Below are 25,788 nucleotides of genomic sequence, written 5' to 3'. Positions count from 1 at the left end.
CTGCTCCACTTTTCAGAAAATGTGTGCTCAAACAGGCCGTTTGGAGATTTTCCCTTCATGACATCACAAAGGGCAGTAGCCCCTCCCCCAGGTGGGTGACACTCCCACAGCTAGGTGTTTGTTCTGCCCTCTGAGTCTGCCTTCTCACCGTAAACAATAGGACATGGAGCGAGAAAGACCGAGTACACCCAAGCCCTTCCAGAGAGGGGGGCGTGGTCAGACACAGCTCATTTACATATTTAAAGGTACAGACACAGAAACAGTCTGTTCTGAGCAGGGCTGAAATAGAGGGGTTTCTAGACATGATCAAATACAGGATCAGAGTGGATATAGAACAAGAAACTTCACAAACATGTTTTGAGGAGCTCTGAGACTTATTTACACTGAAGAAGAGGAGGAGGAGATGTCACCTTTAACTATTCATCATAACTATCTCAGAAATAGTACTTTAGGTTTCTGTCCACCTCATCATGTTCTCTAAAATACAACTCTTAAAACTACGCTAACTAAAACTACCACTAAATCATCTATCCATGCATTTTCTTTACAGCTTTTCCCGTTTGGGGTCGCTGGGGGGAGCGAGAGATGATTGAACTTTCATTTTTGTTTCCTCCATTTGATGATGATTTAGGGGCTCAGAGCCTCACAGACAAACTTCATGGATGTCCCATGTGTTCCACATGTGGAAACATGTTAGCACGTGTCTTTCTTTAAGGAGGCGGCCTCAGAACTCGTCAGACTCAGAGACAGATCAGATTACCACAACCCAAACTGAGGCTTTGATGCTGTCTTGGATTCTTACAACAACGACCGTTTTCTGTCACTGAAGCTTTTTTACTCACAAAAATGTCAACCACATTTAGTAAGTGGTGTTTTTTTAGTATTACTTTGTTTTCAGTATTTTGGAATCATTATGTCCTTGTTACTTTACATTTCAACAATCATCTTTCACCCCTTAACTTATCGCCTCTTGTGAATGAATATAGATTAATCGAGTACATCAGTAACTCTACAGTCTGATAATCTGTAACTCTGATATCCACTGTACATCCACGCCACATCAGGTTTAATCCCTGAGTGATGTAACAGTGCACGACTTTGTCTTGTGGAGACTCCTGTGGTCTGAAAACAAGCAGCTCAGTCCGTCCTGCAGATGTCAGAGTGGAGATATTAAACTCCTCTGTGAGGTTACTGCGGGGCGATGAAGGACAAAGCTCTGCTGACTCAGCACATTAGTCCTGCAGCAGCGGTGGGTCGTGACATCAGAGGACAAGGAGGACAGACGCTCTGTGAGGAGCTGATACTCTCTGATTAACTCTGATACGGTGTAATAGAGTCCTAACAGGCTCTGGGACACGACTGCATGTCTCTTTATACAAAACTATCTCATGACAATCAGCTCTGTGTTACAACCTCGATTTTTAGAAGAAATGGAAGCAACATAAGAGCAGATGTTTTCAGTAAGAGCTAAATTTATTAAGACAAAGAAGTCAAATGTTAGAGCCAAGGACCATTGTGTGATGATCAAATCAATAAATACATTTTAAAACAGAGAACTCTTAACACCTTATCTTCGCTAAAGTGAAACAAGAATTGGAAATGAAACCTAAAAACTCAACTATCTAAAGCTCTCCTGTGCAGTGTGAATAAACCGGACTTGGGGACTAAAGGCGATAAGAGTGTTTGCTGTGACGGCTCCAAAACTGTGGAACGACCTGATCATCAGGTCAAGGGTCATCCCTTCTTAAAACACCCTTTTACCTGCGAGCCTTTTAAAAATGTTTCACTTGAATGTTACTCTCTCTCTCTCACTTGAATTACAAACGGGACAGGTTCTCTACCTTAAATGGGAACCCGGGCTGCCCGCTTTGAGGACAACATCGTCAGTACATGAGGCGTGCAAACTAACCACTAGGCCATGGGGTTGAGAGCCAACAGGAGGGGGGTGGAATAAAATGTAAATGTTAAAGTTGTATATTTGGGGGCGTACGATGGTGAAGTAGTGAAGTGGTTGGTGCACGTGCCCCTTGTTCAGAGGCTAGTCCTCCAAGCGGGCGGCCTGGATTCAAATCCAACCTGTGGCTCCTTTCATGCACGTCATTCCCTCTCTCTCTCTCTCTCTCTCTCTCTCTCTCTCTCTCTCTCTCTCTCTTTCTCTCTCTCTCCCTCCCATGATTTCTGACTCTATCCACTGTCCTATCTCTCCAATAAAAAGCACAAACATGAAAAAAGCCAAAAAATAAATCTTAAAATAAAAAATTTGTATATTTGACCCATTAATGTAAAAATTAGATACAAAAAATAGATCAATTAAAAAAAAAAAAAAAACACATCCATCCATCCATTAAATGTTAGTTCGCACCTGACGGCAACCATGTAGGTGTGTGCTGCTTTTTATCAATCAATCAAACTTTATTTATACAGCACCTTTCAGACAAATTAAATTGCAGTTCAAAGTAGTTTATAAAATCATTGAGAGAATGTATAAAAATGAAAAAATAAAATACGACACATAAGAGCAATAAGATATTAGGAGAAGAATATTTAAAACTGTAGTAGGATAAAAAAAGACAACACAGTAATGTTAACATTTGAATTTATATAAAGCACTATAGAAAAGCCAGACTGAATAAATGAGTTTTAAGACTGTGTTTAAAAATCTCACATCAAGATGAACACACCTGAACACACCACACCTGTGTGCCTATGAAGTTTAGTTTATCCACTCACTGCTAAAGTCTAAACATGGAGATTACTCATGTTCTGCTTCAAGTCTTTATTACAATAAATTATTATAGAGAATCATTTTATGTTTTTTAGGCTGTTGTATTCTCTTGTGTTGTTCAAATGTGTCTCCAGTGTTTGGACTTTTAGTGTGTGTGGCTGAGCTCAGGCTGAATGTGTCCAAACATTAATCCTGCAGCGCCCCCCAGTGGCAGGTGTCTGTAGTGTTTCCTCTGGCTCCTGTTCCATGTTGTATAGCTTCAGTAAACGAGCAATACAGACGCCATTTATTTAAACCCCCTTAATTGAACACAGATGTTTGAACCTCTGCACATTGAAACACGAGAGTTGACACATGAGGTTGCCTTCAGGGGCTGTGGGGAAAATTTTAAATCTGAACCTTTCATACATCAAGAAAAGAGCAACAACAACTTTTTTAGGAGAAGTCGAAGCACGGCTGCCAGATTTTCTTTTCTGGGAAAGAGTCAAGCTGAAGCTGAACAATAAAGATTTAACAGAAACAAACATATTTACTCGAGATAACTAAGTTGTACAATTTAAATGAGCTTTAACTTCAGTATTTCCATTTAATGCAACTTTTACTTCACTACAGTACAAAGGGAAATAGTGTTTGTTTATCAACAGCTGTTCTGACTGTCTTTACAATTTAATATTTTAAAATAAAAACAGAATATTATTAGCTTATTTAACTTAATGCAAAGGTGATTTCTGACCTTTTTTGTTTGAGTTTAATTCGATTTTCCCTCAAGACTTTTCACATAGAGCCACATGGTAGCACATCTTGATGGGTAGCAGTATTCGATGTAACACCCCCGGCACATTCAGGACTTCATTTGCTCGTCTACAGGGACCACCTTTAGCGACAGAGAATGATGCAACAAACAATAAAAAATCAAAACAGAGAAATACCACCGACCAGAGAATAGAATAGAAAATCATGTTGCTAAGTTGAACAATACATGCTAACAAAAAGACAACAACATCCAAAAGCAATTCAAATAAAAACCACCAAAACAAAAAGCATCGATGGATTTATTTGAGACTTCAGCTGTAAGCAGAGACTGTAGTAAAGATTAGTTCAATGTTTCTATTTAACAGCAACATACAGCTGAAGCTTCTCCTGCTAGCTAGCATCTACCTGCCAGCATTAGCTAACGTTAGCCTCAGGCACAAGTTCAAGTTCAAGTTCAAGTTCAAGTTCAAGTTATCTTTATTAGTCAAATGCACAACGTAACAGGCAAAGCAGTCATAGCTGGCAATGAAATGTTTGTGTTCCAAGCTCTCCTTAACAATGCAAAAAAAAATAAAATAATAATAATAATAATAATAAAATAAAAATAAAAATAAAAATAAAAATAAAAATAAAAATAAAAATAAAAATAAATAAAAATAAATAAAATAAAAATAAAAATAAATATAAAATAAAAAATAAATTAAATTAAATTAAATTAATTAGCTTAATTTTCAGCAAAAAATTTTAAACTTACTCCAGAAAGGCTGCTCAGTCGACAGTTCTTCATCCTCTTCATCCTCCTGATTATCTCCCATGTTTCTCATCTTAACAGTGTCTCTCTCTGTGTTAGCCATTAGCATCTTTAATGCTAATATTTGCATTGTATAGTTTAGTGCTACAAACTGCATTCTGCTCTCCTTTGTTTCTTTCTTTCTTTCTCGGCCCACAATCATCTAAAAAACATGAACTTATCATTATTTATTAGAGTGAATCATCACTTAAAGGAGAAACTGTTAGCCTTCAGTCGTGTTTTGTTTACATTGTCCGATCAATGCGCGGCAAGCGGCGTAGTTTACGTCACTAAAACGTCATTACGTACGTTAACCAACAGCTCCAAAGTGTTAGCTTACATCAGGGATGAGCAACTTCGTTCACAGCAAGGGCCACATTCATTTAACTCTCACTGCCAGGGGGCCAAATTGTAGCATACAAAACACGATTACAGTCAATGATGTCTCCAATTTAACTCAACATATACCAGTGATCAAATATTATTATGAACATATTTCTGGTTTTCATGACTTCATGGCAGATTTTGTCATGTTTTCTTCATGTTTCCAATGAATTGATATGTAAAACTTAACCTGAGGGCCACGTTGAGGGTTGATGGGGGCCGCATGTGGCCCCCGGGCTGCCAGTTGCCCACCCCTGGTTTACATGTTTATAAAAAGGATTCAAACCAAGTTAAACTAAACCGAAACAAAGCTATTCGAGGTAATGACCAAATTAATTTAAATCTAAATCGTTTAGGAAGGCTAAATGTGAAATTAAGTTAAATTAAAAACTCTAAAATAGCTTTTCAAATTGGAGTAACAAAAACTATCGTAAATCATTTAAAGAAATCGAGTTATTAAGATCACAATCCTGAGTTGTGAGTTTAGAGAAAAAGCCTCTGAATCTGTGTTGTGTATACAAACTTTGAGTCACAGATTAAACTCCATCAGCCACAACAACAAGGCGACAGGAGCCTCACAAAGGGTCCCTGAATGCATCATCTTCGCTTTCTTTCTTTCTTTCTCTTTCTAGGAAAACTCCTCGTAAAAATGACATTCAATCCCAGCCGGACCACAACAGTCCAGTTAGGAGTAACATCTCTGCAAGTACGATTGTGAAATCAGCTTCCAGGAACTAGACTAGAGAACAAAACGATCTGTGATGAGAGGAAACCAAAACAACCGCATCACCTCCTGCAGCAGAAGAAGAAGCAGCTGATCCCATAAGGTTTGTGAAGTTTGCAGAAAGTCTGGAGACATTTTAGCAAGTGTTTGCATTCTTTAAAACTCATAAGAAAGTCACATTTTGTCTCATTTAAACTTAAAAGTGACATGAAAATCGTTTTTTAAGCAACACAAACAGTGATTTTGTGTTTTGAATGAGGGGGAAACGTGACTGTGAAGTGGGAGGAGTTACAAAGTGAGTGACTCCCAGCTGCTCATTACACCTCAGAACAGAACAACTGGAGACTGCACACGGAGAAGCTGACAGATGAAAACATGACAACACGAAGTCTCTGATTCCTCCCTGATGTGAAAAATCAGAAACACATCTGCAACTTTTTTTTTTTTTTTCACTTGACGATGAAAACAGTTCAAACGGAGGAGGTCAGACTCACTGTGACTTTTTCTCCCCGCAACAACGTTTCCTCGACTTTGGAGGAGCTGAGATGAGGAGCAGCAGAGCCTGAAGCTGTTTTTCCACTGAACAAAACCAGAGGTGAGTTCAAACATCCGGGGAATCTTCATGCAGATTCACCTGAAGTTATGAAAGTCAAACAAGAGGGATTGAGAAGGTAAAACAAGCAGGTGTTATTGCAATAAAAAAAACCCGAGTAAGACCATGCAGGAAGTAACCATAGAGCGCGAGGAAACACTCAGGTTGTCAAGGTAACGTAAAAGTCTTCTATACGGTTTTATATCGCATGTATATCGCAGTCGTTATATCGCAGTTGTAAAAAAACGACTGAGCAACATGTATTCTACCATTTTTACAGTTTTACACTCTTAAATATTTGAGTATCATGATGTAAATAATCAGTGATGAACGTAAATCATATAATCTACTTCATTAATATACTCTTAACAACTTCAGCGTACACGTTGCCATGGAAACAGGCTTCATCAGGCAGCACTTTAAATGTTCTGAGTAAGAAGTGTCCACAAATCATCTCCATGACAACGTGCAGCCGAGATGATCAAAAAAAAAGTTCAATTCTCAGACTCCAATGTAAAAGATTTAATTTGAAAATTTGATGCTTTTTGATTTATTTATTTTGCTCTTTGAATAAGAAATGTAACACTAGTTTTACCACAACTTTGTGTAACCTTACACATAATACCAACAATCATAAAAAATGTAATTATGATCAAATGAAATATCAGAATCAGTGTTGCATCGGGGTATATGTGTGGGAATCAGATCAGGACTGATGCATCTCTAATTTATTCTAGTTAATTCTAATCTATTAGATTCTCTGCACATTGATTAACTTCTGTATTTTTTTTCAGTGTGCATCCATTAAAGAATCTTTAAAATGACAAACAAATATCAGAAAAAGCAGAATCTGATGTCCTCAGGTGTTTTGTATTGTTTTAACAATCGTCCAAAAAAAAATCAAAAACTTTAAATCATGCAGCTTTTTTTTAGTACATTTGAGAACCTGAAACACCAACATGTTTGACTTTTTATTTCCATGAATGAATGAATTTACTGTGAAATCTCTCTGACCAGAGTGAAGTGTGAGCTGTGAATGATGCTTAATGATCTTTAATGGCGTGTTGTTGTTTGTTCTGTGCAGTGGAGAGCTGACGGTGGTCGTCATGTCTCTGTGGATGATCCTCCCCGTCAGCCTGCCCGTCGTCACCATCACTGGAATATGGGTCGTGTAAGTTCAGCATCTCCCACATGAGTTTTTAGTATGTACATCCTGCACTGATCACGATGAACTCGGCTGTCTGTACAAAGGTCAGGGATGTGACACAGAAGACAGTAACAGCTTTTTGTTTATTTAGCGATTGTGCTGAAGGAGATTCAGCCTTGAAATTCCTCCGGGGCTCTTCTTACCTAGCCACTCTTACAGCAGTCACATGTGAAGCTGCTGCTCTATGTTCAAGAGAGAACAGGAAATAAACATATTTTCACTTTTTAGAGGAACGCTCGATGTGAGGTTTGGTGCCGCTCTCACATCTCTATATTCACACATGCACAGAGCTCCAGAAAGTTTCACAGATTTTCAGGGTGCGCACAAACAGCCAATTTGTTCACACCGATGCCATCCAGGATTTTTATTTCTGAGGTGAGCCAATCAAATTCCCCCCAACCTGTGAACGAGCAAGCAAGCAGTGGTGATGAAATGAACAACACATGACCGTCATGATCTTCATCACACTGTGGAAATGCAACATGGCTGACAAAGCTTGAATTATAGCGGTGTTTTAACTCCTCTGGATGTTTGGAGGAGTCAGGAGAGCAATGCTTTAATCATAAAGACAAATAAACCGTCGATATTTTCCACATAAAGAATCAGAAGTCTCTCCTGGGAGATCATTTCTTGGAACACTTTGATTCCAGGTAGTGGATTCTCGAGGTATTTCATGTACTGTACATACAACCCTTAAAACCTGAGATGTCATGTTTGTTTAGGAACGCTTTAAGACTTTAAACCCGGGGATAAACCTCTTATTTAACTCAGCGGACTGGAAACAGCATCACCTGCTGCAGGTTTAGGATGTTCAGTGACAGTAATGCGTCACTCTTTGAGAGGATTTCTGACTCGTGTGGATGTTTCTTTTGTCTCTCTCTCTCTCGGCCTCTTCCTGTCTCTCCTCGGTGCGACAGTCTCCTTTTTGTGAGCATCCTTTCACACCTTCACAAAGTGGCCGTGAGGATTTCTTTCACACCGAGTCTCCAAAGGTTCCCCCCCCCCCCCCCCCTCCCCCTCCTCATTCTGCCTGGCCAGTTGTTTTTCAGACACGTTGACACTCGTCTGCCGCTGCCTTTGAAAACAACCCAGAAACCAGACTGAAGCATGTTTTAAAACTTAAAGTAAAGTGACCTGTGACAGAAAGTTCACTGCTCCTCTCTGAAACTGCTCCTCTGTTTGATCAGGTTGGAGGTAAATCAATTCTTCCACCCCGAGTGTCCCCCGTGTTAACTTGTCAGGGATCAATCGAGGCTCTGCTGCGCGTCACAGTTTCAGTGTTTGAACTCTGACATCGTTTAGTTTTCTATCTTCAGCTCAGTGTGGAGGGTTTGAAAGATCTGATTGTGTGTTCTGCCCAACTGATCAAACATTAGGTGGAGTCAGGGCGCAGGTGACCTTACTGTTATGTCATGCTCTATGTACGGAGGCTGTAGACCTCCAAGCGGGCAGCCCGGGTTCGAGTCCGACCTGTGGCTCCTTTCTCACATCTCCCACTCTCTCTCCTGATTTCCTACTCGATTTAAATCCCAGAAATGGAGCGATGATAGTCTAGCAGTTGTGTTGCACGCCTCTTGTGCAGAGGCTACAGTCCGCGATGCAGCGGGTTGTGGGTTTGAATCCGACCTCGGGCCTTTGCTGCACGTCATCCCTGAAACTCTCCTTCAGACGTGTCCTGTCTCTCTTCAGCTGTTTTATCCATTAAAGGCAAAAATGGCCCAAAAAAAACTTTTTGAAGAAGCCTAGAAATAAATCTTAAAAAAAATATTTTAAAAAAGTCAGCATTTCCAATATGGTGGACGCCTCTTCAGAAACCAAAGGCTGACGTCATGATTGATTGTTTTTGCCCTGATGGTGTCCACTGCAAACTGGAACAACGGGCATGGTGATCACCAACGCTCTACTGGAAACATTTTCAACGTTTCACATTGGACAGGAAGAAGATTAGAAAAAAGGATGGCGCACCGTTTTGTGGATTTTACTCAAAAATATACTTTTTGTAAATGTGGCTCCTGATTAGAGCGCGGTTTGATACCACAGGGTCATTAAATACTCAAACTCAAAAGGGATTTATCTTCTGGAAACAACTCAGAACAATTTCATCCAGCAGTTGTTTTCCATATTTCTCTAGAAAAGTTCAAACTTTGACCTGATGTTTTGGCTAAAGTGAGAGTGAGAAGATCTTAAAAGTCAGAGGGATTCATCGTCCTGAAACAATGAATGTTTTTTTTTACAAAACTTCATGATAATCCATCTAAGACTGGACTCAAGATGGAGTCTAACAGACAGACTATGACCTCATTCCATTCATTGACCTCATCCCGAATTTCCCCTCTGGGGATCAATAAAGTATTATCCATTCACGTCCCTAAAATGACAGAAACTAACATGACTCCCAGACTCTTAATCTGTTCTTATTGTGTTTAATATTATCACAGCCAGCTGATGTGTGTTGGTGTGTGTTGGTGTGTGTTGGTGTGTGTGTGTGTGTTGGTTAATGTGTAGCTGACAGATTAAAGAGATGTGATGTCACAGTTCAGGTTAAAATGCAGCCAGCGGTGTGATGATGATGATGATGAGCTGGGACAGGTGTGGTGTAAAAAAAAACCTGCTCTGACTTTCATCTGAGGAAACGTGAAGAACTTTAATCTGCTCCGTTTCTGTCAGCGAAACAAAACTTTCAACACAGAAGTGACGGCCGTGTGTTTGAGTGTTTCTGCTGTTTTAAAGATGGCGTCGTGTTCTTATCAAAGTCACATGATTAAAGCTATGAGGTCGTCTCTTCCTCTTCAGTTCTTTGAGTAACGATTGTTCTCTCCTTCACTTATAGATACGCCATGGCCCTCTACAACCAGCACGTCTGTCCTGTGCATAACTGGTACGCACACACACACACACGCACGCACGCACGCACGCACGCACGCACGCACGCACGCACGCACGCACGCACGCACGCACGCACGCACACACACACACACACACACAGTTGTTGGACTGATGTTAAACAAAGTCGAGCATTTAGCAGCTGAACTGAAGTTTTTCTCAGGACTCTACAGGAACAGAGATTATATTGAGTAAATATTTGACATTCAGCTGAAAACCCAAATTGAATGTAAAAGTGTGGATAGATGAACAAACAGGAGGCGATACGAGTTAAACAGCTTTATGTTCTTAAAGTGTTGTGGAGTTTCTCCTTTTTGTTAATGTGCCACAAACCTCCAGAAAACTCACTCACTGATTCTGAATCATTTATGTTCATAAAAACAGCAGCTGTGTTTATGTAGCATGAATATAAGAACAGGTCCTTGATGTATTTCATGGTGGGCTGAGGAACCTTTACTCAGCTCCGCTCTTACTGACGGCTTGTTCCGCATTAAATCAAAGAGAGAGAGGAGAAAGATGGAGGAGGAGAGTGGACATGAAGGAAAGAAAGAGCTGCAGATGTTGATACGACGAGAGAGATGTGTAAAGAAAGAGTTCATGAGGGCGAGATGGATGAATGTTAAAGTAAAACATAAATTTAAGAAAAGACGAGGAATTTAAAGAAGAGGAGGAGGGATGAGGAGGAGGAAGAGGAGGAGGGATGAGGAAAGGAGAGGAGTGAGGAGGAAGAGGAAGAAGGAGGGAGGAAGAAGAAGGAGGGAGGAGGAGGACTGTGCCAGTGCAGCAGATGGATGCATATCTCCTTCAGTTGAGCTATTTGAAGCTTTACTTTAAACTAAAAGCATCTGCCAGTTCATCTAATGAAAGTTTGGTCCCAGCTGGTACAGGAAACATAAACACACCTCAGTACAAAATATCTACTCAAAGTTTATCAGTAGAGATTAGAAACATCCTGGTTAAAGAATTCATACAGATATGTTCAGGAGTTCTTGGTTTCTGACACTTTGACCGGTACAGCTGTCTCCTCATGTAACAGAGTTTACACCACGCTGATATTATAAGAAAAGTAAGAAGAAGGAACAAATGTTGTTAATTAAGGCTAAAGATTCAAAATTACCTTTATTTGTCTCACAAGGGGAGAGATGTGTCTGAGTTCTTCTACCAAGCCATAAAAACAACAACATTCAGCATCATTCACATTAAACAGAAAACAACCTTTCCATTTGTTGTGGGCTTCCCCTGGGAATCATATCATGTCACAATGCTATGAACTCTGGGTAATTCCCCCACTCTAAGTCTGCAGAAATGCCCACTTACAGACACTCACAGGGGGCATAAAGGGCTCGAGAAGTCAGCAAGAGATCCCTCACACACTCGATGATTTGACAGTGGGACAGCACTGAGTTCATGCAGGATAAAGAGGAAACCCTGACGCATGTACGAGATTATCATCCAAACAACACAAGCAGTGAAGCGTTAAACTGACAGTAAAGACGCGTTTTACTTCAGATTAATCTTTACCGACTGATGCATAAAACACGAGACATGATGCTCAAACATTAAACAGAGTGTGAACACGTTCGCTTACTTTAGATTCATCATGCAGAGAAGAGACGTTTGACCTGATGGAGATTTCGTTTTTAAACTTTAACCCGTTTAAGACGAGTCTGTGAGTTCAGCGAGGCCTAAGAGTGAAGTTTTTCTGCAGACTGACGAGTGTGTGTGTGTGTGTGTGTGTTTGCAGGCTCTATAACGAGTCCTGTGAGGAGCCGCTGCCCTTACAGAGGGGTCCTGTCCTCTGCTGCACGCTGGACAACATCCCTCTCATCAGGTAACACAACGCACCTCTGCGAGGGGATGTTTTTTTTTACCAGAATCCCACTGTGACATCACAAAGAGAGCACATTAGAAACGGAGCATTTTTCTCTGTGTTGTAAGACTTACGCAGACCACAAACAAAGGATTGGATGGGTTTATTTCACATTTTGTGGGTCTGTAGACTCTCAGGTTACACAGATATATGCTCAAAATGATTTGAAATCGACTAAAGGGAAATTAGGTGTAAAGTCTTGAAACATCCGGAGTAATTAGCAGAGAAAGGCGTGCAGAAGATTAGTTAATGACTTTTTCTCTGGCTGAGCTGTGCATACATCAGGCTGAGCAGCTGCAGCAGAGGTTTGTGTCTGATGAGTCCAAACTCGCCCGTCTGCGGCTCACCGGGTGGGGGGGGGGACCTCTTCACCTCGACAGGAAGAAGAGCTTTTGTTGTGTTGTGTAGCGTCTCCTCCGGCGCTCTTTGAAATGTCTCTCCACACTGAGACCCAAAACTGTAAACAACAAATTCTTCTTCCTGAGAGAGAGAGAGAGGGCCTGCAGGAAACTTCTGTGAGACATCATATTCGCCTGTCCTCATGTTTCAGTTTCACATTTTTCACGGCCGGACCTCCCAGACCGTCGCTTCCCATTTATAGACATTTTTCCTCCTCTGAGCCGCTTTCCAAGAAAACCTTCTTGCGTGTTTCTAATTTCACAGAGTAAGAAAGACATCGTATAAACCCACTGTTAGTAAGGAATGTCTGCTGAAGAGCGCAGCACGGTTAAAGCTCAGGACCAGAAACCAGGGGGGGGCGGGGTCTGTAGATTGTGGATCTGACCCGGACCTGTACAAGGACTCAATTGAATTTGAGCCCACACTGACCGCTCTGTGTTTCCTCTGCAGTAAATGTGGGACCCTCCCTCCTGAAAGCTGCTTTTTCAGCCTCATCTGCAGCACGGGGTCCTTCATGGGTGAGTCTCTATAACATGTTCTTATAGCTCCGCCCCTTTACACACACTTTACCCCGACATTACTCCGAGTTCAACGAGGCTCTGTGTGTGAACTTAAACTTTCAGGGTTGTTTTTCCAGCTGTAGTGAGTCCAGAAACCTCTGCCAGGTCCCGCCTGACTGTGAGGGGAACATTTACTCGATGCCATGAATGGTGCATGTTTACTCACCACATGACATGAGTATTCCCCCTCTGACCACGAGTACATCGACTTTAAACCAGCTATTTTAGGGGGATTTCTCAGGTTCATTGAAGTGCAGGCGGGTTCATACTGATTTTTTTTAGTTTTCCTGTAAAGACTCTGAGAATCTACTACAGGAGTCCAACACAGCAAGCTTTGAGTTATTTTAATTCAGAGGATTAAAGTTCATTAAACTTCAAATCTGAGTTCAAATCGGGGAAAAAGCAAACATTTATCTTTCCACTGGGGAACACCTGCAGGTTGACTGAGCTGGCTTTGCACCCAAAACGTCCTTACATTAGTCCAAAGAACCACACTTCATATCTAAAGTGTTTTATGTTTGTTTTGAGAGGTCACAGCTGAAGTCAGGCTGTCACACAGACCTCGCTTAAAGGCGTTTTTAAAATCGTCTTTGGTGATTGAATCTCTAGAAGACGCTGATAAATACAAGTGATAACGTTTAGATTCATTGGGTTCCAATCAGTCAAACTCACTGATGGAGACCGTTGACACATCCGACCTCAGATCTTGTTGTTGTGTCAATATGATAATGTGACTGTTCAATACCCATAGCAGGTGTACATTTTAAAGGTGACATCATCCTCCTTTTCTAAAAGTGTAAATAAGTCTCAGAGCTCCTCAAAACATGTGTGTGAAGTTTCTTGTTCTAAATCCACTCTGATCCTGTATTTGATCATGTCTATAAACCCCTCTATTTCAGCCCTGCTCAGAACAGGCTGTTTCTGTGTCTGTACCTTTAAATATGTAAATGAGCGGTGTCTGACCACGCCCCCTCTATGGAAGGGCTTGGGTGTACTCGGTGCTTTCTCACTCCATGTCCTATTGTTTACGGTGAGAAGGCAGACTCAGAGGGCAGAACAAACACCTAGCTGTGGGAGTGTCACCCACCTGGGGGAGGGGCTACTGCCCTTTGTGATGTCATGAAGGGAGAATCTCCAAACGGCCTGTTTGAGCACACATTTTCTGAAAAGTGGAGCAGGCAGAAGACAGAGGATGGACTTTTCTCACCATTGGGGGGTTTGTAGACAGACTAGAGACACATGTTAGAGTTACCTTTAAACTTCAAAAAGAAGAGACATCAAAACAAAGGTGGTCAACAGACATATTTGAAATGAAACATTGACACGGGTGTAAAAGGCAGTAAGTCCTGTCTTTAGATAAATAGAGCGAATGAGAGAAAATGTAGATTGTCGCAGCACTCTCAAACATTTCCAGAATCGTTCGGTGTGAGCTGCATGTGTGAACACAAACGGACACATTTTTCACCTTGACCTCTCCTGAACTTTTTCCCGCCGTCGCCTCTAGAGGAATTTTCCTTAAAAATATTCAGAAAAATTCACCACAATGGAGCTGGCTGGGCGGATGACGTTCATATCACAGAACCAGTACGATCCTAATGTAGGGCTTCTCCACTGCTTCGTCCACCATCTTGGACTTCAGCAGCGTCTTTTTTTATGTCATGTCTCGCCTCCTGAGACTTCTCTAACGAGGCAAGACATGACGCAATAAGGACGCTGAAGAAATCCAAACTGGTGGACGAAGCAGCAGATTTGACCGACAGCCCTTTTGTGGATTTTGTGATTCCATCAAACTACGAGTAGCATTCATAAATGCAAATATTCCTTTTTATATCATCGTAAAGCGGACTCTGCTGCTTCGTCTGCCACTTCAGAATCGAGCTTATTACGTCATTTGACAGCTTGATTTAAGTGTCGAGAAGAATAGTTGATCATCTCTGAGTCTAAGTTCTGAAACTTAACAGGAATAGAACTGAAACATTACTGGAGAATACAAAAGAGAGAGCAGGGATTTATCCCGGGTTATTTTGTACAGGAAAGCTGTGTCTTTAGTGTTACATAAAGGGGTTATGGAGTGTGTCGTTTGTAGTTTCTCACACAGATGTGTTTGTTTGAACGGCGCTGGGAGGCTTTTTGATGTCGTGTTTCAGAGGAACTGGGTTTGGAGAAGGAGCTGCAGATCACGTACGCCTCACAGAGGATTCAACACGACGCAGTGCTGAATGTATGAGGGAGAAAAGGGCTAGTTTATATTTTTTAGACTCCTGTGTACTCAGGAGGCCGTGTCTGTTGTTGGTCCACTATTGTGGTCAAGTTTGTATACAAATACCTGAAAACTGAAGACGCCCCCTTTGACTGCAGAAACATGCTCTGCAACTAAACATCAGTCAGTCGTTCTTTAGCATGGAAACATCATCAGCTTTTTACCATTTTTTTCTTTTTTTTATTTCCTCTTATTTAAATTTATGCACTTTAACTCTGAAATTTTATATTTTTATGTCTTCTGGGATTGGTTTTGATATAAGCACATTTTACAGCCGTAACCTCCGGTGTTGAAAAATGAAGCCGATGCTGGAATGTAAAATCCTGCAGTTCCTTGAGTGTCCACTAGAGGCTGGCTGCAGAAGCACAGGAAGTCACATACACACCCATTCTAAAAAGCCTGTTTTTACAGCAGAGATGAACATGTTTACAGCCTGGTTCAAAAAACCAAATAGGTGTGATTAGCTCATGTCTGGATGGACACACACTGTACGGGGGGTGAATGTTTTGATGACTCATCAGTTTTGATTTGATGAAGGATAAGAGTTATTCACAATAAGGCGTGTAGCTGACCTGATTGACAGGTGGGCGCGGTGTGACGGTTTGTCAGGAGGTTTAAAACCCGCCTCAGCTCCAGCTCTCAGCTGTCGTTAGGTTGACTGAAAGTTAGACTGAGACAACATTTCCAACATGGCGGCTGCTGCTGATGGGACTCCAGCGCCCCCTAAAGGAACAGAGGGGTGACGTCACTCAGGCTTCAAACATTAACATTTACAGTTTATGATCATACCACCCATACATGCTTCCTCTTATATTTACTTTTAATGCAAATACAGCCTCACTAGCACTAGGTGGATGACATTAGCTGGAAAACCACCAAAGAAACGTTTCCAAAGACGTCTTAATCAGGTGCTCTGAACTCTAATAACTCTGGTCTCTTTTGAAAAAAAATTATATTAAAAATATTTTATGATTAGTTTTCTGTTGATCATCTGTAAACAAAAATGATAAATGTTTCTGGAAGCTCAAACCCTGAAAACATTCAAAGCTTTCCTTGCTCTGCTTATGTTCAGGAACACTTTGTTTAAACTTGAAGGCGTGTTGAGGATCAGGACGTCCGTCCCTCGCTGTGCTGCAAACAGTGAAACCCTCAGATAACCTGTGTAATCCTCAAAAGTGACCACTGCGTTCTCTGCTGGATTATCAATATGAACATTAAACAAGTCGCCCTGTGCAGCCTGCAGCGTGTCAAGCTCCAGATGTGAGCTGCAGGAACAGTGTGGGAGAGGATCTGAAGCTGCTGCGAGGCTTTGATGAACACTGTGATAAACAAGGAACAAGGAATCTGCTCACACTGAGATCTGCTGATTCAGCACTTTGATGCTGCTGCAGCGTCCTGATCACTGAGGGAAAGTGTGACCAGTAAACGTGTTAGGGACACTTCACAGATCACAGTGTGAGGACTCAAAAGGAGAAATGTTGATTCCTTTCTATGTTCAGGTCATTTCCTAAAGAGTTCAGACAACTTCTTAAAGTGTGCACAATCATCAAGTGATGGAAATGTACGACCAAATTACGACCTGAGATATCTTTAACAAAGGAGCGCTGCAGTTTGGTGAAGAAAATACCTTTTTATTTGTTCTGTCCAAACATCCTGTTTCTCTTCTCCTTGTCATGTTTGTATCTTTCTCTCCTCCTGCAGTGATGCTGATCGGCCTGCTGCGATACGCTCACGTCATCGAGAAACACCAGAACTGCATCCTGAACACGGCCGGTCTCTCCACCTCGTGGATCTGCGCCGCTGGACTCATCATGGTGGGAAACTTCCAGGTAAACCACGTCAAGTCGATCACATTGAGGTGTGTCTCTGGAGGCTTCAGAATAGCTGAGGTGTCTCCAAACAGCAGTTTGTTTTGGTTTCATGCTGGAGCTCAAGGGCGCCATCTACTGGATCAAAAAGTTGCACATTCCTTCTTTAAGCTTTCATGACTAAAACATTGAACTAAAACATTTGATGGAGATGGAGCACAAAAAACGATTGATTGATGACATAAAAACAGTTTAAAGGTGCACTGTGGAGATTTGGTGGTGAAATTTTAAAGTTGGAGAAGTGAAACATTTCTCTGCTATATTTTTCTGAACTGAATAAATAAACTTTATTCAAAGGAAAAAATGTCTCCCGAACACTGTTGGAGCTAAAAAGCTACCAGGAGAGTTACGGTTTTTACTCTTGAAGACCCCGCACCATAACTTCTTGCATTGCATTTTATCTTCAAACAGTGTTACAGGGAGCACACGTTCCTCTGAGGACAGTTTGTGTTTAGAGTTATGAACACATACCACATAATCTGTACACTATGTACACTCCAACTTTCACATTTCTCTATAAACCACACAGTGCACCTTTAAATGAATAAACCTGCTGCTGTGTTTTCTGAAGCGTTGTTACATAATTTCTTACATAATTAACAAAAAAGTATTCACTCACTCTGTGGGTGATTCCTGTCTTTGTCAGCCTCACTTTCTTTGTTTTTGCTGGAGGTGGATGTTTTGAAGTTTTCTGCAGAATAAATGAGGTGTGGTCTTGAGTGAAGTCAGCGGGGGGACGTTGCATCACCACACTGTTACACGTGCTCGTTAAAGAGTATATATCTCTTCAGTCAATGCTTTTTCTTCTGACACAGATGTAACACATCGTGCAGTCTTTGCAGTTTAGATAAGTCACTTCTTGGTTTGTAGGTCGTTGCCATGGATACAGAGAGCCAAGCATCATTGTGGCCTCTGAGGTAACATTAATGATGGAGGTCAAGGAGCTCAGGCCCTCCTGTATCTCTAACACACACACACACACACACACACAGAGGGATGGAGAGAGAGAGAAAGAGAGAAAGATAGAAGTATTAAGGAGGAGGAAAAAGGTGCAAAATGACTCCATAGGTTGTTCATAGATAGTGAGTCAGAGAATGCACAGCTGCAGGTCAACAGAGAGGTCGCCTCTTGTTCTGACTTTGGACAGATGTACAGTAGAGAAGAAGAGTTACAGTACAGGACATGTGCGTACATGTAGGTGATGCTCAGACACACACACACACACACACACACACACACACACACACACACACACACACACACGCACACACACACGCGCACACACACACGCGCACACACACACACACACACACAACACACACACACACACACACACACACACACACACACACACACACCTATCAGTGCTGAGAGTTTTCATGGCCTCGGGTGCTGACGGTGTTTCATGGGAACATGTGCTGACTGTGAAAGTTTTCCAGGAATGTAGTTCAGAATTTGAATGTTACACAGACAGACATCATGTTTGTGTTGAAGCATGAGCCGGAGAGCAGCTGCAGATATGAACTTCAGCTGAGTAGCTGTTTCTGCAGGACTCGAGGAGAAGGGTTGATCTGTTATTTCTGCTTTCAGAATGAACATTTTAAAAAGGGATCTAATGGAGAATGTAAAGGTCCAAGTTTGGAGGTCAGGAAGAATGAAAAATGAGACTTTCACCAGGAGAGTGGTGCGTTCAATGTCCCGTGTGCGGCTCATGGTCACATCCACCACATTCAATTCAATTCAATTCAATTCAATTTGTAAATCACATTTCATACAAACGTAAACTCAATGTGCTGAACAGAAGAAAAAAAATAAACAAACACAATACAAACTCATTTAAAATAATAAACAAAAACATGAAAAAACGAAATTAAATAATAATAATAAATGAACAAGTGGATTCAAGAGCACATGTTTGTAAAAGTAGCATGCACTAACCATATGTACACACACACACACACACACACACACACACACACACAAAGACAAACTAGCAACCAAAGGCACGAGAGAAAAGCAATGTTTTCAGACCGCTCTTAAAAGAACGTGAAGTAAGACGTGAACTCTTCTAAACCCAAACCAAGATTTTTTTTTTTAAATCTTAGCGCTTTGAGTTTGTGCCCGAGTCAGTCCAGAAGGGGGCGTGTTTGTTTTTGTGTGGTCGTCACTCATCCTCTCAAACGGTCCTTTACGTTGTTTTTAGAGCTCTTGGCATTTTCCCTCTTCTGTTGTTTAGATAACGAGTAGAGCTGCCGTATTTCATATTGTCACAACGTTGTTACCATGGTGATAACAAAGGATTTAGAGCTCGCCTTCCATTAGTGGATTCGTTTGTTTATATTGTCTGTCAGAGCTCGGTGTGTGTGTGTGTGTGTGTGTGTGTGTGTGTGTGTGTGTGTGTGTGTGTGTGTGTGTGTGTGTGTGTGTGTGTGTGTGTGTGTGTGTGTGTGTTCTGTCAGAGCTCAGTGTGTGTGCGTGTGTGTTCTGTCAGAGCTCGGTGTGTGTGTGTGTGTGTGTGTGTGTGTGTGTGTGTGTGTGTGTGTGTGTGTGTTCTGTCAGAGCTCGGTGTGTGTGCGTGTGTGTTCTGTCAGAGCTCAGTGTGTGTGCGTGTGTGTTCTGTCAGAGCTCGGTGTGTGTGCGTGTGTGTTCTGTCAGAGCTCGGTGTGTGTGCGTGTGTGTTCTGTCAGAGCTCGGTGTGTGTGCGTGTGCGTGTGCGTGCGCGTGTCCTCTGTCTGCACACGTCTGGGCCTCCCTATCATCATCATCATCAGTTCATCCTCAGGGTCCTTCATTACATTCAGTGTGTTACAGTGTGTGTGTGGCTGGGTCCTGTCCTGCTCTCTGATTGGCTGAGGCTTCTCCTCCCTTTCTCCATCTTACATGATGAACCTCACTGTTTGAATCACTGTAAACATGACGCCGGCCTCTTTAGGGGCGATTTACTGTATAAACACACACACACACACACACACACACACACACACACACACACACACACACACACACACACACACACACACACACACACACAGGTCACTGTTTACATCAGCTGGCGAAGTTTGTTGATATTAAATCAGAGTTTTGTGAATAATAGACAAAGTTAGGCTGCAGAGTCAGAACTTTTTCTTACTCAGGAGTATGTCGTCCACATTTCAAACCCTCATAACATCTTTTTTTTTCTCGCTGTAGTCCTTTTAAAACGGGTTAAATCAAGACCCTCTCATGTGTATTCCTGTCTGTGGTTCAGCCTGAGGACCCTACACAAACTCCTATGAGAAATCAATTCCCAAATCTCTGCTCTTGTTCAACCAACAACATTCATTTTTAAATTGTTTTTGTTTGTTTTTAGCTCAGACGATGAAGAGCATGGAAGAAAATTTTATTTTAAGCATCAGTTTGCAAGCACAACTTTAAAACAGAAGTGTATTTCTGTAATTGGAATTCTTTTTTGGAATTCTTTTAATAATGATTTGAAGGGTTGTGTTCAGATATTTCAGTTTAAGAAAATGTATAAGAACAAAGTTATCAGACTGTGTGAAAGTGGCAGTTAGTGTGTTTTGTGTGTTTTCCTTCTTATTTTTGAGGAAGTGAAGACTGAATGGTTGACATTTATTGTTTTCTTTTTGAGTAAGGGGGCAGGCAAAACAAGATTTATTCTTCTCCCTGCTCCTTTCCGCACATGGGATAAAGTGTGAATCGTTTTTTCCTTTTTTTTTCTTCAGTTGTGTGCTTTGACATGTACGGAACAAATAAAAAATAATTAAACTAGAATAAATCATCCCAGAGGAACAAAGACTGAAGGAAAGAGAAAGCTGCATGTCGTACTGCGATGAGACTTTCTTCTAACTGGTCCACATGAGGTGAACACTTTGTACCGCTTCACATGAAGTAACCTTGATGCATCCTTTAAACACTTCTTCTTCTACTCTCCCACATGGACAGAGACCAGTAGCTGTGTGGTCGGTGCAGAAACACATAAATCAGACAGAAGGAACATTTCTGCTCTTTGTGTCTCTTCCCTGTAATTACACCGCTCGAACAGCTGCTCCTCTTAACTCCACGTTCAGGCGGTGACATCATCTTCAAACCAGCTGTTGCTTTTCAAACACGCGTTTCATAAATCTACTTCCTCTATCTCTGACGCCTGATATTACATTATCAGGTTATTTCTTTTCTCTGTGAGCTGGCGTCCTAACAGCTCTGCGCTCGTCGTGTGTTTTTCTTGTTGTAGATTGTTCTGTTCTGTGACGTTCTGTGTCTGATTATCACGCCGCTGTCAGGTCATGATGACCCCCATGTGCATGATAGTTGTGTCTTTATCGGCTTTTGTTGCAATCAGAAGAGACGACGAGAAGAGCTGCCCGTGTGGAAAAGATCAGAAATATTTCCAAGATTTGTTGATCTCAGAGTTATGTTTACGTTTCAGGGTCATCATTCTTCATGGTTTTTTTAGGGTTAAATGAAGGAAAATGTCTCGTTTCATAAAGTGTGTGTTTCTTGTGTTTACTCTTCAGGTGGATTTCGCTAAAGTCCTGCACTACGTTGGAGCAGGAGTGGCCTTCCCGTCCAGCATGCTGTTCGTGTGTCTGCAGTCGGCTCTGACCTACAGACTGGCAAAGACTCAGGACGAGTACCGGATCGGACACCTCCGGGTGATGATGGCCCTGCTCGGCCTCATCGTGCTGGTGCTCAGTATCCTGACAACAAAATGTGTTTCCACAAGCGTTGTAGTTTATCTGTCAGCATGAATTTTGTCCCTTCAGGCTCTCCGTAGATGGTGGTCCTCAGTGTCTCCCTGTAGTCTCAGTGATGTAAAAGAAGAACACTGCTGCATCTTTGAATGTCTCATTTCACTTTAACATCACACACTGACCTTATGACATCACACATTGACCTTTGTTACCGTTCCTTTCAGCTGTTTGTCCTAACCTCCCATCTACCAGAAGGGCCTTACTTTATTTCAAAATAAAAGCAGGGTTAATTTCCAACTGGAAGTAAAGTGCTCTCTGTGTAAGAATGTACAAAACTTCAAAATAAAAGCCCAACAACTTTTAGTTTCAAATGCAGAAGAATGGAAATAACAAAACATGGATCAATCGCGATTAAAATTTTTAATCTTTCAGCGGGCGTATTAATTTTATATCTATTCTTCAGGCTGTATTTTAGGGATTTTCCTCTTATTTTTTTAGCGGTCTGAGATCCATTTAAATATCTCTTCAAAAATAATTACCACGGTCTTGTTTTTTGTATTTTTGAATGATGTTGGTTGAGTCCAAACTCTGGCTGTTATGCCCCATCATTCCTCCAGAGATTGTGTTTAAATTGTTACATTGCCCCCTGCTGGAGAACAAACAGTCCTACATGTCTCACGTCACAGACTTCAGTTTAATAACCTGTTCCTCCCGATCATTCAGCAAGCGAGAAGAAGATTCTCTCATGTCTCAATAAAGTGTCAAAAGCAGAAATAAAACATATATTCAACTGCAGCATGTGAGTCAGTATGCTGTTTTGGTGATTTTTTAAACTCTAAAATCTTGATCCTGTAAGCAATCTTACACATTTTTCTGAATATTTCTAAATCATATTTAAATCAGCAACTAATGCTCACTAAGTCTCGCTGCATTAAGTAACTTGAACGTCAACATTTCTTCCTCTAGCCCTTACCCTAAAGACCACTGAATAAGTCTGAGGTTCATGAAGAGACGTTTTCCTGACCCCGTCTCTCTCTCTCTCTCTCGCTCTGCAGCCGTTGTTCTCCTTAACCTCTGACCCTCAGGTGGAGTTTTCTTCTGCCAGGAGAGCTTCGCCCTGCAGCACGCCTCGGCCATCTTCGAGTGGATCTACTGCATGCTCATCATGATCTTCTACGGGACGTTTGCCTTCGAGTTCGGCGACATGTCCGGGGACACTCTCATGGTTTTGTCCAGAGGAGGAGGAGGAGTGCTGAGCTTCTCCACATCTGGACACAAGACAGAGGTGGCAGTGGGCTCCAACCACCGCCAGCCGGAGAACCTATCGATGCTGTAACCGATCTGCGGGATGTTTTCAGTGAACCTGGAAGACACTTAAAAAAAGAATCAAGCACCTGGAAGCTGCAGCCTGCTGATCCTCTCGCTCGTCACTGCACACAGCCGAAAGGTCAAACGCTGTCCAGCTGAGAGGAGACCAAAGACCGGTACTTCACAGACTGTTTCTCATTTTGCAGCAGGTGCAACATGCTGCTCAAGAAGTGCCTTTTTCTGACCACAAACTCCAGCAGGGAGTCACACACACACACACACACACACACACACACACACACACACACACACACACACACACACACACACACACACACACACACACACACACACACACACACACACACACACTCGGCTGGAGGTCGGACGCTGAGCTCTGTGTTCGTTTTATCACTCAGGAAGATTTGTTACATAATCGGCTGAACGTTTTTTTTTTTTTACGAAGCATGAAAAGTTACCGTGTGCCAAGAATAATACGCTCACGTCAGGCGGTGTCGTCGTCGTTGTACTTTTTGTATTTGGTGCCTGGAATATTTGTCCTAATATTGAAAGGTTTTTAATATTTTGTAAGTCATTCAAATTATCTTTTTTTATGGTGATTTGTGCCTAAATATCTTCTAATAATGGCGTGTTAGCTCTGCTGTATATGTTGATGTATCTGAAGTCAGCTCTATGCCAAACACGCTTCATCACTGCTGAGAGACGTTCAGCTTCTATGGGACCAAAGTCTACAGTAAGAAAGAACCATCGTGCTTTATCTGATCATATACAGAGAAGAAGTTTTATATAATAAGCAGAGGACCAAAGAATGAAAGCAAACAGGATGTTTCTATTTATCTAAATTTCCTTCATGTTTTTTTTGTTTGTAGATTCTTCCGTCTAGAATAAATGAAATGCCTTCCTTTGAAATGATTGTGTTTAAAAATCATATTGCATAATTGTGCGGGACTGATGAGTATGTGACTCATCTGACCTCTGACCTCTTTGGGGCGGTTACTGGATTCTTATTTTTTTCTACACTAAAAAATAGTTTAATCTTGAACAGTGAGGAAGAAAAGTGAGGTAACCAATGTGAAACAAATACTCTTAAAACTTAAAGTTTCAGGAGCATTCAGGAGCAGAATCTAAAGTTAGAAGGAGGACATACTGGCTGCTGCATTGTTGTCAGAGAAGCCAGCACTTCAACATAGCATGTTTCCTTAACGATCATATAGTAAGATACCTTTATCATCTCACTCACTACACATCTCACTGATTGATCCTTTAAGATCTTTAAATGTTTTAGATCATCTAGTCAAATCCAGCCTTTTTTGGTTATAAATGGAAAAGAGAGCGTGGGGAAGACCTGCAGAGAAAGGACTAAAGTCAAACCCAGGGTCACTGAGGTCTGTAACCTCTGCATATCAGGTTCAAACTAAAGTAAACCAAATGACTGTTCTGTTATCTGCTGAAAATCAAAACACAAACACACGTACTGTATCTTTCATTTTAAAAATCTTTAAAGGCTTCCTATCATCCAGTAAAAGTAAAAAAGCTGCAGACACAGTTATGAATCATAACAGAAATACTGACCGTATCAGAAATGAAGACGTTATAAATGTTGTACTGACATAAACATGGCGGCGCTCCTTTAACATTTGGTCGTTCAGTCAAACAGTTTCAGTGTGACGAGACGCTGCTGCACTGGATCTCTGGCACAGAAATATCAGTTTAGAGCGCTCGCATTTCAGCTCACTTTGGAGGAGCTGCAGAGTCGTAAATTACAGATGAAAGCTACACACACACACACACACACACACACACACTCACACACACACACAAGCACACACAAGCACACACAAGCACACACAAGCACGCACACACGCACACACACAAGCACGCAGACACACACAGCTGCCTTCTCTTACAGGGTTACAGGAGAGCAGCTATCTATACACCCTGCATACAAACAATCTCTGTCACACACACACACACACACACACACACACACACACACGCACACGCGCACGCGCACACACACACACACACACACACACACGCACACACGCACACACGCACACACGCACACACACTCACTCTAGAAGTTTAAGTTCTTTGGGACCTCCCAGGGAAAGTCCTTCCTGCCAAAGTGTCCGTATGAAGCCGTCTTCTGGTAGATCGGTCTCTTCAGGTCCAGGTCTCTGCAGTAGTAGAAAATCCTGCTTTAGTTCTGCTGTGTCTTTTTAAAAAAAAAATCAAACCGATGTAGTAAGATGGTTTTAATGCAGACCTGACGATGACACCCGGTCGCAGGTCAAAGTTTTTGTTGACGATCTGCAGCAGCTCCTTCTCGCTCCTCTGAGACGAGCCGTATGTGAACAGAGAGATGGAGAGCGGGTGGGCCACTCCGATCGCATACGCCACCTGACAAAACAGAGAAGGTAAGATTAAAGGATTCTCTGGTCTCAGCGTCAGCTACCAAAGACTTTCCGCTGAGCCACATAGAAACACAAAGCATGTGAGTGAGAAAGAGAACCTCTGTAAACATCACAGATTGGGTTTGTTGGATATTGGTCTGACCTGCACCAGCACCCTGCAGCACAGCTGAGCCTTCACCAGAGACTTTGCACCCAGCGGGCGGCGTAGGCGGCCGAGCGGTCCACCTTAGTGTAGTCCTTTCCAGAGAAAGCCCGCCCCCATGAGCCCCCCAACCGCCGTACGTGTCCACAATGATCTTCCTGCCCGTCACTCCGGCGTCACCCTGACAAAAAACA

At 41.9% G+C, this 25,788-nt stretch overlaps 3 protein-coding genes across 3 annotated transcripts in view; 2 read left to right on the top strand and 1 right to left on the bottom strand.

Annotated features, from left to right (window-relative positions):
• chad (chondroadherin) overlaps positions 1-208 on the top strand; it is a 228,688-nt gene extending 228,480 nt beyond the window's left edge. Inside the window, exon 5 of the mRNA XM_065949996.1 lies at positions 47-208. The gene's annotated coding sequence lies outside the window, so the exon portion shown is untranslated. The remainder of the gene's footprint in view (positions 1-46) is intronic.
• Positions 209-5,645: 5,437 nt separating this feature from the next.
• On the top strand, positions 5,646-23,944 carry LOC110002548 (transmembrane protein 150A-like). Its single transcript, XM_020658174.3, has 8 exons — positions 5,646-5,971; positions 7,053-7,139; positions 10,006-10,053; positions 11,803-11,889; positions 12,778-12,845; positions 16,849-16,976; positions 21,530-21,707; positions 22,792-23,944. Exons 2-8 carry the CDS (start codon positions 7,075-7,077, stop codon positions 23,040-23,042), a joined length of 825 nt encoding a protein of 274 aa, XP_020513830.1. The 5' UTR covers positions 5,646-5,971; positions 7,053-7,074; the 3' UTR covers positions 23,043-23,944.
• Positions 23,945-24,512: 568 nt separating this feature from the next.
• The window catches only part of LOC110001840 (S-adenosylmethionine synthase-like), a 6,894-nt gene continuing 5,618 nt past the window's right edge, over positions 24,513-25,788 (bottom strand). The window contains 5 exon segments of the mRNA XM_065949779.1: positions 24,513-25,215; positions 25,305-25,438; positions 25,595-25,644; positions 25,647-25,703; positions 25,706-25,775. Of these exon segments, the coding sequence (XP_065805851.1) occupies positions 25,113-25,215; positions 25,305-25,438; positions 25,595-25,644; positions 25,647-25,703; positions 25,706-25,775 (414 nt within the window). The 3' untranslated portion in view covers positions 24,513-25,112.

Source organism: Labrus bergylta, chromosome 21, assembly GCF_963930695.1.
Source record: "Labrus bergylta chromosome 21, fLabBer1.1, whole genome shotgun sequence".
Lineage (NCBI taxonomy): Eukaryota > Metazoa > Chordata > Actinopteri > Labriformes > Labridae > Labrus > Labrus bergylta.
The sequence above is the reverse complement of the archived record's forward strand: the minus strand, read 5'-3'. Positions and strand labels throughout refer to the sequence as shown.